The sequence below is a fragment of the Balearica regulorum genome, chromosome 2 (assembly GCF_011004875.1).
Source record: "Balearica regulorum gibbericeps isolate bBalReg1 chromosome 2, bBalReg1.pri, whole genome shotgun sequence".
NCBI lineage: Eukaryota > Metazoa > Chordata > Aves > Gruiformes > Gruidae > Balearica > Balearica regulorum.
In genome coordinates this window covers 52391285-52404958 of record NC_046185.1, presented here as the reverse complement: position 1 = coordinate 52404958, position 13674 = coordinate 52391285, and the positions used below count along the sequence as shown (strand labels likewise).

The following is a 13674-nucleotide window of genomic DNA, read 5'->3' as shown; positions in this document are numbered from 1 at the left end:
ATAGAGGGGGCAAAAGGACCTGATGAAATTTCAATTTCCTGGTTTGAAAAAAACATCTGACATTTGGATGACAGCACATCTTGGATTCATTTGGAACATCTAAGAACACAACCTCAAGGCGTAATTCATAAGTGATACACTTTCAGTACTAACTATATGAAAAGGAAGATTCAATTTGCTTAACAACTTTGTGAAAATAGTTTATATATGTTTTATACTTATTTGAAGAAAGAGGAGAGAATCGAGGGATACCATTGTACTTTTCTGGCTGGCTATGTGAGCACATTTAGAAGACTGATCTCAGGCTTTAAGACCTCAATCAGGGGAAGGAGGACGTAACGTTTATCCTCAGAAACAGAAAAAACTCCCATTAAAGTTAATTTTTTTAATTCCTATAAAATAAAATTACATGTACTTGCAGAGCAAGTATGAACTTCAATCATCATCACGGGTATTTCCACTAAATCTTGAGGAAAAGACAATAGGAACAAAATCCTTTTAATTATTATTATCAGCTTTACTCCCTTCTCTTTAGTGTATTTAGGAAGATGATTGTGCAAAGTTCTTAAGACTGTCTGACTGGGTTGTTGTGACTCCAGGTCAGCTGTGAAAACTCAAGTGAAATCGGGCAGACTTTCTCAAAATGGACTTACAAGTCTTCAAGGATGCCTTCAACATTTTGAAGTCAGGATTCAGCTGGCTACCAGAATCCTCCCGTTCAAACTACCTTTTGCTACAAAAGACCTTTAGATTGAAGTTTCACTGGCGGCTGAGCAGATCTAACTGCTTACTGCCATCAAAAAACAAGCGTCACTTGCTGCCTTCGCCTTTTGCAACTTTCTGGGCTCCCTTGCTTACACCAACTTTAGAGTTCATCAGACCTTTCTACAAACCAACAGAGCACCAGAATAACACAAAACTCTTTTTGGTGAAACTCTTTTCTAAGAGCATAGCAATGAGCTAATGGAAGGCCAAACAAGCACCAGAGCACAGCAAAAGGGAAGATGCAGTGCAAAGCTAAGAGGAAATCAGTGACCTCGCTAGCTGCAACAAACCATTAAAATTAATTCCAAAGATCCTTTAGAGCTGTAACTGAGGGAGCAACTCCAGCACTGCTTTGGGGAAGAAATCTTTCCTTTAGAAACAGTTTCTAGGAAGCTACTGAATACACAATTAAAAGTCAGCCAAAAATATAACCAAATCATCAAGTTATATGCTTATCTGAACAGAGTCTCACAGTCGATAGTTCAGACAGAATGTGATCCAATAAGAACTTTCTAGTAGCTCCACCAGCCAGACCAGACACATACTGCAGAGCAGAATAGCTTGGCTAGGCTCTCTGATTACCCAAGAGGGCAAGGATTGGCAGGCACAGCAGTACCTGTGCCATAAACTCCAATGATATGGGGCCAGCCAGGCACCTAGCACAAACCTGACAGCCCAACAGTAGTAAGATGTGGGTAGTTCTTGGCATTACTCAGAATAGGCATTTAAGGTTCTATGAAATGTCACTGGAAAAAAACCTAAATTTTGGAGGTTCAACATTTTTAGCATTTATCTAAACAGGAGAGCAGGTGTTTGAGTCCTTTTATAGATCTACCACTTAGCATTCAGCTGAATACACTCACCAATTGCTACTGAAGTTCCATGGAAATTGAAAATATCTCCTAAGGCTCAGTGAACCTGAGTAAACAAAAAAAAAAAACCCCAAAGAAACAAAAACCCTCCCCAAAATCAAAAACACCATCAAAAAGAACATCTGGAAGCCACCAGACTATATCAAATAATTTGGTGCGCTCATCTCTGTTATCTCCTCCTTTCTACTTCTATGAATGGACATTCATCCAAAGGTTAGGTCGGAGTCCTTAACACTTGGGTAACCTCACACTTTGACCAAAGACAGTCTCATTTCCTTCACTCACAATTACTGCAGAGGAATTTACCCAAGCTCACTGGCAGACTGGTAGTGTGACTCATTACAATTGCACTTAGCAGAATAATTTCTGTTAAAGACAAGCTATTGCAGGATACTGACGTTAGTTATGGAACTCCACAGAATACTGGAACTGTCAACTGTGCTCAAATCTACATCCCCAATAGCACCAGCAGCTTGAAAATACACACACATAGCAATAAATGTCTTGGAGTGAGTGCTATCTAAACCACATGTAACCATGGAACTTCTTTTATATTACCTAAGACACTCTATCATCCGAGAAGCAATCTTCTTTCGACGCATCATGCTGAATACCCATATTCGACTAATCCCACAAATAGCAGGTTCCGGAGAAGTTGAACAGCACCATGCTTTCTGTCTTTCAAATATGACTTTCTCATTTTCTGAACTGACTTCCGGAACCTTCTCTTCTATAACTCTGTAGCCCTGCAGGTGATGTAAAGAACATTTGTCATTTTATAAAAGCATTGCTAACGACTGAACAAAATAATTTTTGTTTAATTTATTTCAGTTAAACATACTCACTTGCTAAAATGTCTTACAAAAAAGACTGCATATTTGTGTGTCATTTAGTTTCTTTTAACAGATTCAAAATTGGAACAGATGATAAAAGATTAAACAAAAAAACCCTCTGAAGTTTATCCGATTTAAAATAACAGCAACAAACAGCAACAATTCTTATTACCACCTGCATTAAAGCGTTTGCATCAATTTCTCTGACTTTGACAACGACTGTTTTGCTTCAGTAGAAAACACCACAGTTTACAAGGGAACAGACAGAATATGCAACAAAGTTCTGACATCTGTTTTTAGTATTGCAACTGGCAGTAAGACTTCTTGTCCTGCTTTCCACTGCACAGTTCTGCTCTCTGCTTCTGTTCACTGTGGAGCTGTTTGACTCCACAGTGATTCAACTCAATCCTACAGAGTACCCACTTTTTCATCCACGCTGGATTTCTGCCAGGCAGGGAGTTGGATCTGCTTGTCAACAAGCAAGAGGAAAGCCAGAGCTAGCATAAGAGCAGCAGAGGAAGAAAAATTCCACCCTTCAGCTGTAGCAAGTTCTTAGATGAGCATGTCTGAGTCAAATATGACACCGTATATGTGTCTCAGCTCAGTGTCAACTATGCAAAAATGAGTAACGACATTTCAGAATGGTCTACCACCAAAAGTCTCTTCCTCTGTGGAAAAGGCATACACAGAATACTTATTTGCTAAATGGCTAGACTTAAACTCTGAGATAATTCTATCGTTTCAGAATGCCTGAGGCACACAGTCACTAAGCACTGACACAGATTGCCTTTCTCCAGTTCAATCACTTACCCATTGGATATGTTCTGCAATTAAACAGCCGATAACTTTTTTGTCATTAGAAATAAAAAGAAGAGTTTTAGTTCTAGAGTAACACATGAGCGGAGCTTGCTGAAATCCCAAGTCGTTGTCTACCATTTCTCTAATTTCTTCGACCTGTGAAAATAAGTTGAAATGCTGTATAAGAAACACATGTAAATATATGTTTGTATAAATTTACATAAAATTTACAGATTTGCAAAAACGCATTAAGGTATCTAGAACACTGAAAACTATTCTAAAAGTTAAGGATTATCCTAAGTAACCTGCAACACATCAGTCCATATAAATGTTCCTTAAATAATACTTGACTGGAAACAGAGTAGAGAGCTCTAAGTCAGGTGCCATTAGGTCCAAACTTAAATTAGTCAAAGGCTAATAGCGAGAACGCAGATAATCGAAGTGTGGACTCTGATATTCTAGAAGTAGAGATATCTATACAAAAGTTAAACTAGCTTAGCTGAAGGTTTTCTATCTGTTATTTTGAAAGTCTTGAAAGAACTAATCCATTAAGGGTTTTGAGCAGCTGATAGCAAGCACAGTGCCAAAGCAGCTAGAAAATGTACAGATTTGTTGTAAAGGAATGAGTAACTGTTGTCTCTTTCCTCAAGCTTTCTGCACTTCCATTCGCTTTGCAACAAGTAAGAAAATATATATGAACTCCAGCATCAACGTAAACAAAAGCTTATGCATGAGCTGAGATTTTACTGGGGTATTCTTGTCCCTACAACCAGGCATTGAAATAGCCTCTATGATCCTTTCTGCTCCTCTAGTGAGATCCCACCTGGGAGTACTGCATCCAGCTCTGGGGTCCTCAGTACGAGAAAGACACGCAGCTGTTGGAGCAAGCCCAGAGGAGGGCCATGAAGATGACCAAAGGGCTGGAGCACCTCTCCTATGAGGACAGGCTGAGAGAGTTGGGGTTGTTCAGCCTGGAGAAGAGAACTGGGGAGACCTTATAGCAGCCTTACAGTACGTGAAAGGGGCCTACAGGAAAGCTGGAGAGGGACTGTTTACAAGGGCATGGAGTGATAGGACAAGGGGTAATGGCTTTATACTGAAGGGGAGTACATTTAGATTAGATATTAGGAAGAAATTCTTCACTGTGAGGGTGGTGAGGCACAGGAACAGGTTGCCCAGAGAGGTTGTGGACGTCCCCTCCCTGGAAGTGTTCAAGGCCAGGTTGGATGGGGATTTGGGCAACCTGGTCTAGTGGAGGATGTCCCTGCCCATGGCAGAGGGAGGTGGAACTAGATGGTCTTTAAAGGTCCCTTCCAACCCAAACCATTCTGTGGTTCTATGATCCCTCCATCATCTCATATGAGACAGAAATAAGGTGGCCCTTCCTATGTGGTGCATTAAACAGCATAAGCTGCTTTAATGCATTTTGTAGTTACATTAGTAAAGCAAAACTAGAATTACTGATGCTATAAATATATGAAGTTAGTACTGATCACATGAAAATTGTGTTAAAAAAAAGCTTTTAAAATAACTTTTAAAAGGCATGGTATCAGTTACTCTCTACTTTCCCATCTAACCTTCAGGTACTGGTCTGGTAATTACAAATTCAATTAGCCAATCTGAAACACTAAGTAACCACTCTTGAAGTCAGTCATCCACAGTGGTGACAGTTGTAGATTCTCTCAACACAGAACTAGAGAGAACTCTGTCCTAAATGACTTCATTTGCTACAGTCTTCTTTTCCCTGCCCCACTTAGGTATTTTTAAGTACTTTTTTTCTTCAGCCATTTTAGTAAAAAACAAATGTGGAATGAATGTACTAAAATGAAGATAATACTACCAGAGAAACAAAACTTCATAAACAAACTTATCTGCATTAAATATTGTAAAAAGAAATTTTGTAGTTTCTTTTCAATTCAGTAACTTAAAAGTTCTATGTTAGGCTAAGGAAAACCCACTACAGAGAGCCATATTGGGCATCAATTCAGCCTCCAGAGGCCCCTTCCAACCTCAACCATTCTGTGATCCTGCAATAGTGGTACTGTAAAAAAGTACCTATTTGTCACAGCAAATCCCCAGCTAAACAGAATCAATGCCATGCTACTGAAAAAATAAATGTAATGACATATTAAGATGTATGAACACAGGCTAGCCCGCAAGACACCCAAGTACCCTGCTGCTCTAAGTCTCCAGTTTTAGACAAAGAGTTTCAAAAGAGATGTGAGACATGTCACAAATGGAAATAATCTAGAGGAGAGTATGACAATGACCAGAGCTCTGTAAAACGTTATTTAGGAGTATAAACTAAAAATCAGCACATTCTGTCAATCTTCTTAAGGTGAAACAATCAGTTTGTTCAGGCACAAAAAAGCTGTTGCAAAGAGAAAAGAAGGATGTTTTCTACAGCTATGGCAGTATGATTTGCACTAATGCACTTAAATTTCAGTACAGAGATTCTGTTGGACATTTAGGGAAAATATCCTAATATTATGGATAACGAAGCACTCTAACAGAGTCGGGAAAGGTTACCTCCACTGGCAGAAGCTTTAGAAAGTTGTCAGATGCACCATAACCATAGCTGATCCTGCTTTGGACATGGGAATGGACTACATGACTTTGTGGCCACTCTCCACTTAAATATATTTTTATCCAAAAATTGTTTAGAGAATGGTGCCATATTCATGCTGTGTAATAATGTCAATACATTTCAGTATAGTAAGAAGTTTATATTACATGAAATATCTGGCAGCCATTCAGTAAATATATTTAAAAACGTAAAAAATCAGTGGGTTGATGCTGTTCCCAACCCTGCCTTCCACTCCTGCTCAGACCCATCCTCTCTATGAAGAGAACAGCAGTGCTTGAGGTGTCCGACCTGTTTGTGGAAGAAGCTACAGAACCTCTGCAGTTTTGACTCCAACTTCAACTGCTCACATATAAATTATTCAAACTTTCTATGAACATTCTCATTACTTATATTAAAATATCAAACGAGGTAAGATATACAAGTTCAGTCCTTTTCTCCATACCTTTTTAAGTGCATACTTCGGGTCATCAGGAAGAACCATTATTATCTTTCCATCAGGATATTCAGCCAAAATTCTCTCCTTTTTCCAACCCTAAATAAAAGAAACACTTATCTAAACCATACACATGATGTACAAACAGAAATTGCATATTATTTTCTAGACACTGAACTTATGCAGAGACTTCACACTATTTAGCAGCTGCTTTGCTAGAGAAGGAAACTTCAGCTAGCTTTTTAAAATGAGTACAACAGATATAATATGATCTTATTTATACAATCATTTATACAATAGCCTAACTATATCTAGAAACAATTTGTGAAAGTGTCTTATAATTTTCCAACTAGATTTTTTTTCCCCCAGGACTGCAGTGCAAACTGAATTTTAAAATAGAAGTAGCGAACTCGGCTCACATAACTGATTTCCAAACCTACGTAATACTTATTTTCCGAAGTCCAGTGAATGGGAAAACTCCTAAATTTTAATAAAATATTTCTTTTTAACATAGTTACCTCCACAAATACACACTCAGTTTTAAAGTTTGGCATGCGAAAGACCTCCAGGAGGTTCTAAGTGAACTGAATGGCATGCAGTTGCCCAAAATGTAAGGAATAGTTTATTTTGTTACTGATCATACTGTTAAAGCCACAAGAAGGATACTAGAAAAAATTTTATAACTACCTTCTAAGAATCTAATGGGGAAGGAGGCTACGTTGTGTGTATCTGAAGTATAAACATACTCAAAAAAATAGAGGTAATTAACTCTTCTTCAGATCCACACTCGTGGTGAATAATGAGCAGTACCTGCATGGAAAAAAACAAAACAAAAAAGCCACTTAAATCTAGTAAGATGGGACTGGTAGATATTAGAACTCAAGTTGCTTTGACGGGACCTAAAAATACTGAATGCAGAAGTAACTTCAGCCACTAAAAAGGCTGATCTACAAGTCTTACTCAAAGCAACTTTAAATAAAAAAGCCTCTGAAGAAACAATATTGATGGAATAATTCTCATTGAAATCTGTACCTTCCCATAAAATAACGTTGAACTAAAGATCAAATAATGGAATTTGGCACTGAATGAATGCCATATATACTACCACAAAAAAAAAAAAAAAAAGACAAACTTAAGTGTTATAATACTTGATCTGTATCTCATTTTAATCATGCTGATTTTACTCCCTTACCCCAAACAAGACATGAAGAGAATCATTTTAGAAATATATCTACTTGCTGGTAGTCCTAGAACTATTTAAGTGTGAGTTTAGCACCCAGCATGGCAATGGTTGCAACACAGACACCATTTCAATCCTGCGTGCTTTTCTTCTTAGTTGTAGTTCCACTAAGTACCAACACAAATGAAGATCCTATTTGAAATTATATATATTATAGTCTGAACACAACAGGCAGTAAACAGCAGTGTCACAATATTCAGGTAAGCAGAAAAGTGCAATTTGTGGGATTGTGACATGCATTTTGAGACCGTTAGAAAAGGTCTCCAAAAATTCAGGTAAGGATTACTACTCTCCAACCTCAAACACCATCCTCTCTCAATTTTTTGTCTTTTGCTGCCTTTTGGCTACCTGTTTGCCCTGTAAAAGCCTTCTACAGCCTATCTTAAACCAACTATGACCATCACTCAGCAGATAAATGCAATGTGTTTGATAATCCTACCATGACAGCATTGAGAATGCTGCAGGCCTAATGCAGAAAATTCAATCGTAAATTCTACATTAAGGTATTCTGTTAACGTAATGGCCAGGTATTTCGAATAAAATGAAATCTGACGGAAGAAAACATTTCTGAACAGCTTGCTGCTGTTACACTTTTAAGCAACAGCGTATTAGCAGAAGTCTAAAAATAATTCTGTAAAAATGCAATAACTGACTAATACTTAGAACTCATTATTTTCATTATTGTCAACTTATTAATTTTCTTAAGTGATTAGTATAATATGGGGACTGATTATATTCACAGGAGAGGCAGTTTCAATCAAAGCATTTTGGAATTTATTCAGAAATACATCTTTTAGATTAAGCTGTCCAAAAAGTTTTGGCAAACCCTAAGCTCATCCAAGACTTTCAGTTCATTTGGTTTACATCAGAGAAGACATTTTAAAGTCATATGCCTTTGTTATTAAAGTAGCTCTAAGTTTCAAAAAGAAAACCTAACATTTCACATAAGTATCTGCATCTTCAGTATCTTCATTGTTCAGTCTTAGGAATGAACTGTGCTTCCTTTAAACCAGACAAATGGAAATAATGCACAAGATGGGTCACAGCTCTTTCATATTCTAACGCTAAAGCTGTTAAGGAAAACGTGCTAGAGCTTCAACTGGGACTGATCCTATTAGATACCTACAATACACAAAATATGCTTTAGTACCAGTATCTTTCTTGCATGTGGTCTGAAGATGATTTCCCTTAGCACACCTATTAACGTGGGGTTTTTTAACAAAACCCCACCATTTTAACACTATTAAAACACCTTGCAGACTGTTGTATTTTGTTTCAGTCGCTGAGAACTAAAGCAGGATTCCTTCACTCAGGCAGATGGCAAGAACACCTTAATATAGTAAGAAACAAAAGCATTATGTCTGCCATATAACTTTATAACATTCTACTACAGTATCAGAAAATTTGCTTTTCCTTTCCTTTTAACTGACATTACTTTAAGGCATCAAGGCTTATTTATTGTTGAATGAGAAGCCCAAGAATTCATATACATTGCTTGTGACAACCAAAGAAGTTAAAAGGAAAGCTATTATTCCCACCAGGATGCATGTTCTGCAAGGCCTGGAGTAAAAGAATGGAATTACATCACTCCTCCTTGATACTGGAAGTCTATGCTCAACAACACATTACCTAACAGCCAGCAGCAGCAAGGCACATATAGCTTCATCACCAGCTGGGCAGACGCTGTACAGAGCCCCGTGGTATGTAATAAGTGTTGCAATACCCTCCTCCCCTCCATGTTATGTCTATTTATTCTACAGATATTTGTAATCTTTTGAGAACATAAGGCAACTCTGCCATGAACAGTTAACTCATTTTTAATCTACCTCTAACTTTTCCTCCCAATTCAAGCAAGGTTAAAGATTGCTTCTGCTCGTTTATTAAGGTACAATGGCAAGAGAATTACAACAGAAAGAAATAATTCAAAAAAGGGCAATACAGACGAGCAGTCACTACTGCATCATGAAATAGTAGCATGGATGGTAATTACAAATGTACTGCGTAGTGCATTGCTTTCACTGGATATTATGTATGTATATAATGAATGACATAGAATATAGTTGGAAAGATGGCTCCAACACTAATGGCATTGTAGCTGAAGTGTTCAGCGCTCAATTTCACATGAACTATGTTCTGCTTATTGTTTAATATCTGATGTAGCTTTGCCTTTAAAAGTGTAAGTTAGAAGACAATAGACTGCTTCCCCTGCATTTCCTCATATTTTAAAAGTTCTTACATAAAAGTAGGAAATGGGACAGCAAACCTGGTATTTTTCTATACATCAGTTCTGGCTTGTCTGTACGCCCTATTTCTCAAATGAATACAAATACATGAAAATCGATGGTGTTTTTTTCTTATACTGTTTCTTTCTCAAAAATATTGAGGTAGGGAGGAAAACGTGGTTAATACTGTATAATTCTTGATCTTTACTAAGAAAAGCATTTATGAAATTTTCCCCTAATAATCAAGTTTAGTATGAAATTTTGCACACTTTTATCCTTGATAATTTGTAGCAGAGAAATGGGTCTACTGCCTTCTTCCCGACTCCTTCATCAGATTAGAGATATTCTGTCTCTCTTTCCTATGAATGTAATATGGAGAATGAGGTTTTGACTGTAGAACACATTAAAATCCCTGGATGTAATTATTATATACTACCCTCTTTTAAAACTAAGATTCCTTCAAAAGATAGATAATGGTAAGACCTTCATTTGAAATATTATTAAGTTTTATATTGCACAGATGTATCACTTTTGGAATTAATGCAAATCAAGACAACTATGAAATCTTTCTAAGATGACATGAAGTTCATCTTCATTGTCTTCAATCCCAATATTCTATTAACCTTAGGTTCAAAGAAGTCAAATGTTGGGGTGGGTTTTTTTGTTGTTGTTTGGGGTTTTTTGTTAATCTGAAAATCGTAAGCACCTTACAGATGGGCTTGGATGCAGTCACATCAGAATAGCTATTTAGAAGTTATCAGATTAGACATTAGCCCAAATCATAGCTTCTTCCACTTTCTTCAGCTCAAGATATTCTTACCTAAGAGGATGATATACTTGAAATACTAACACATTAACTGCATTCACATCAGGCACCTGAATCCACAAGCATTTCCTAACATAAATATTTGTGTTTGCAACTTAAAAACATCATTAAAAATAATGTCCTGCTCTTAGAAAAAAATTTGGCAGAAATATTAAATTGATACTGTGGACTCAGAGAGGATACACAGTTGATACTGTATTGTATTACAGCTAGAGGAGTCTATAAAACTGAACCACATATGCATCCCACAAAGTTATCCATCCCACTGGAGTTAACACTTGATGCATATGTCATTACTCAATGCACACATATGCTAGAATGGTGTATTTTTTTCTGGAGACTTTCAGATGTCTGAAACCAGAAAGATAGTGAGACAGATTCCTACATTTGTCTGCAGTAGGGGACATCTCCCATACTAATCTACTCCTGCTCCAGTACTATCCTTGACCACCTTACCTTCTTGCTTATTCAATTTGCACATTTCTATTAACAACAAATGGCACCCCTCAGAAAACCTGTATCAGTCCTTGTCAAACTTCTGTTCCCAAATCCAGAAATTGTCATTAGATTTGCCAAACCTTCTCTCTGCACACAAGGCCTACAATTTCCTTATTGTCTCTATCAGCCATTCAGGACAAAACAAGTATCCCAATACTATCTCCTTGTTAGCCTGTCTTACTTCCAGGGGCATCAGGGAAGTTCTAGAGACCTAAAAATATTTTTTCACTAAAAGAAACAAGATAGGCCTTAAAAAACAATTGTTGAAGATAATAAATAATTTATTACTTAGATGCAAACTATCTTCTGGCTACTCAGTACTTTTGAAAAACCCACAAAACAGCTGCATGCAAGTAGGTAAGACGCTAACAATAATGCCCATTTTCACAGTTCACAGCAAGAAGCTCTGGCACATAACGTACATAGGCTTTCTTTTTTGTGATTCTGTGAAATGAATCATGAATAGAACTACTTGGCATGTAGCAAAAGACACTCAAAAGGAAGAAAAACTGAGAAAACTCTCAAGTCAGACTGGGACTGCATCATATGGCATGAAGAATGTGAATGATAACAGAATGAAAAATGCTTCTAAATAACTTAGCCTCCAAATCAACAATAATGCCAAATATATTAACTATATAAAAAAGAATATCTGGAGAGCTAATAAAGTAACATACCAAGGTCACCAAGACCAGATGTTCCTGGACCAGAAAGTCTAACCAAGAAGTTACCAAGACTTTCTCTAGTATAACTTTTTTAATCCCATGATGCTACTGTCCAGTTAACACTTTCTGTCAGGGAAAGGAAGGTGGTTATAGTTTCAGCACAGTAACTACATACCAGTATCTAGAAACCAAGCATATCACACCACCAAGCCATCCACCCAACAATTCCCAAGAGAAACCTCCTAGCAAAACTAGGATAACTAACAATCATTCTTCTGGTATTTCTGTATGACTAAAAATTAACAAGTAGAGACTTGGTGTACTAATTCACTGGCAAGAAGGTTTATCTAAAGTTCAGATTATTTTCTAAGAGGCGGTGAGGATGTTTCTGTCATGGACATTATCAGAATACAATCCACCAAGAACCACTGACTATGGGTCAAATGACTAGTGTTAAAGAATTATCTATTTAGCACGGCAAAAGTTACTTACCCATGCAGAAAACAGAGTGTCAATCAAATTGTTATGAGAAAAAAAAAAAAAATCAGAGGGAATTTAAAGATTCATAAGACTCCTTCCTTTGCCTCTTACTCTACAGTTTCTGTTCTAGAATAACCATCTAAATCATTGCTCTATAGCTGTCACAAAACGCAACTAGAGTTGTAAGTTTTCAGAGATCGAACTGTTTACTCACTAAACTAAATAATTTGCTTGAGTACACATTGTGTGAAGCTTTCAAAAGATGCCTAGCCACTGAGTAAACAATAGGGAAAGTTTTTCCCAAATTAAAAGCATACCTAACTTTATAGGTATTTACAACTGGTTTAAGGCAGTCTGCTCTTTCACTTTCATGTTAACCATGTTGTTACTCTAGACATACACACAAGTGAGAAATTTCAGCTCTTTCAACTTCCAAAATATTCAAACTCCAGTGCAGCTTCCTACTTATGTGAACATAGCAGCTTTAAGTAACTGCTGAACTCATTTTCCAGCTTCTATTCAAAAGAACTAAGACTATGTTCTGCAAATTATGTTTACATCTTTGGTAACACTCAAGATCTGAAAGTATTTGGGGGACAGGAAAAGGACAAACAGGAATAAAACAGGGAAATGTACTATATGCTGCCATTATCATGTACTGCATTCCATCACGCTTTCTGCCCAGTCTCACCCTACAATGTACCTAATGTGTATCAGAAGCGATGTTTCAAGATGTCTGGATTATTCAGCAAAAACTAACCAAGAACAAAACAAATACCAGAACTATTTACCAGATGGTTTCAAACGCTTTAGCTATGAAGATATATCTTTATGTTTGTAAACTGTGGCATAAAATTGAGCTTGAGATTTAAGAGTAGCCCAACAGCCATTTGGTACCTAGATGAAATGAATTGGTGGCCTCAGTTCAGTTATCCTGGAGGTCTTACCTACTCGAGTGTAGAGTACTGAAGGTAACATGTGTGATAAAGAAAATAGACTTTGTGGATTCTATTCTGGATTTCAGACATGTGAACAGATATTTCCTGTAAGTCTTGTAATATCAGTTAGTGTGAAGTAGCTGATTTTACAATATACTTCAAATTGTACAAAATTTTCAAATCTGAGCTTTAATATGAGAGAGATACTCAGATACAGCACATATAATGAAGTTATGGAATAAGAATTTGGACTTTTATATTTAAAGATTACAATCACACTAGAAATTCAGTAAAGTTTCAATGTACTATGAAGTTGTATCAGCTGAATTCCTAGGCAGTCTCTCTTCAAATTACAGGCAATTAAGAATAAGTAATTTAGAAGTAATTTAAGATTACACAGTTACAAAAACCAGTACAATCAGCTCTTTATCTGACTATTAAGCCAACCATTGCAAACACCAGTTGTACTGAAACCTGTATTTAGCACTTTCAGAACAGTGACATTCCTTTGTCTTCC

General features: G+C 36.9%; 1 protein-coding gene across 4 annotated transcripts in view; it reads right to left on the bottom strand.

The window, feature by feature from the left end:
* ESCO1 (establishment of sister chromatid cohesion N-acetyltransferase 1) overlaps positions 1 to 13674 on the bottom strand; it is a 318705-nt gene that overhangs the window by 1400 nt on the left and 303631 nt on the right. For 3 of the 4 annotated variants that reach the window (XM_075744292.1, XM_075744293.1, XM_075744294.1), the window contains exons 9-11: positions 6298 to 6387; positions 3281 to 3424; positions 2196 to 2383 (exon numbers count right to left, since the gene is read on the bottom strand). In XM_075744292.1, coding sequence (XP_075600407.1) covers positions 2196 to 2383; positions 3281 to 3424; positions 6298 to 6387 — 422 coding nt within the window. Of the gene's footprint in view, positions 1 to 2195; positions 2384 to 3280; positions 3425 to 6297; positions 6388 to 6975; positions 7099 to 13674 lie in introns of all 4 variants that reach the window. The other variant, XR_012833852.1, reaches the window with a different exon arrangement.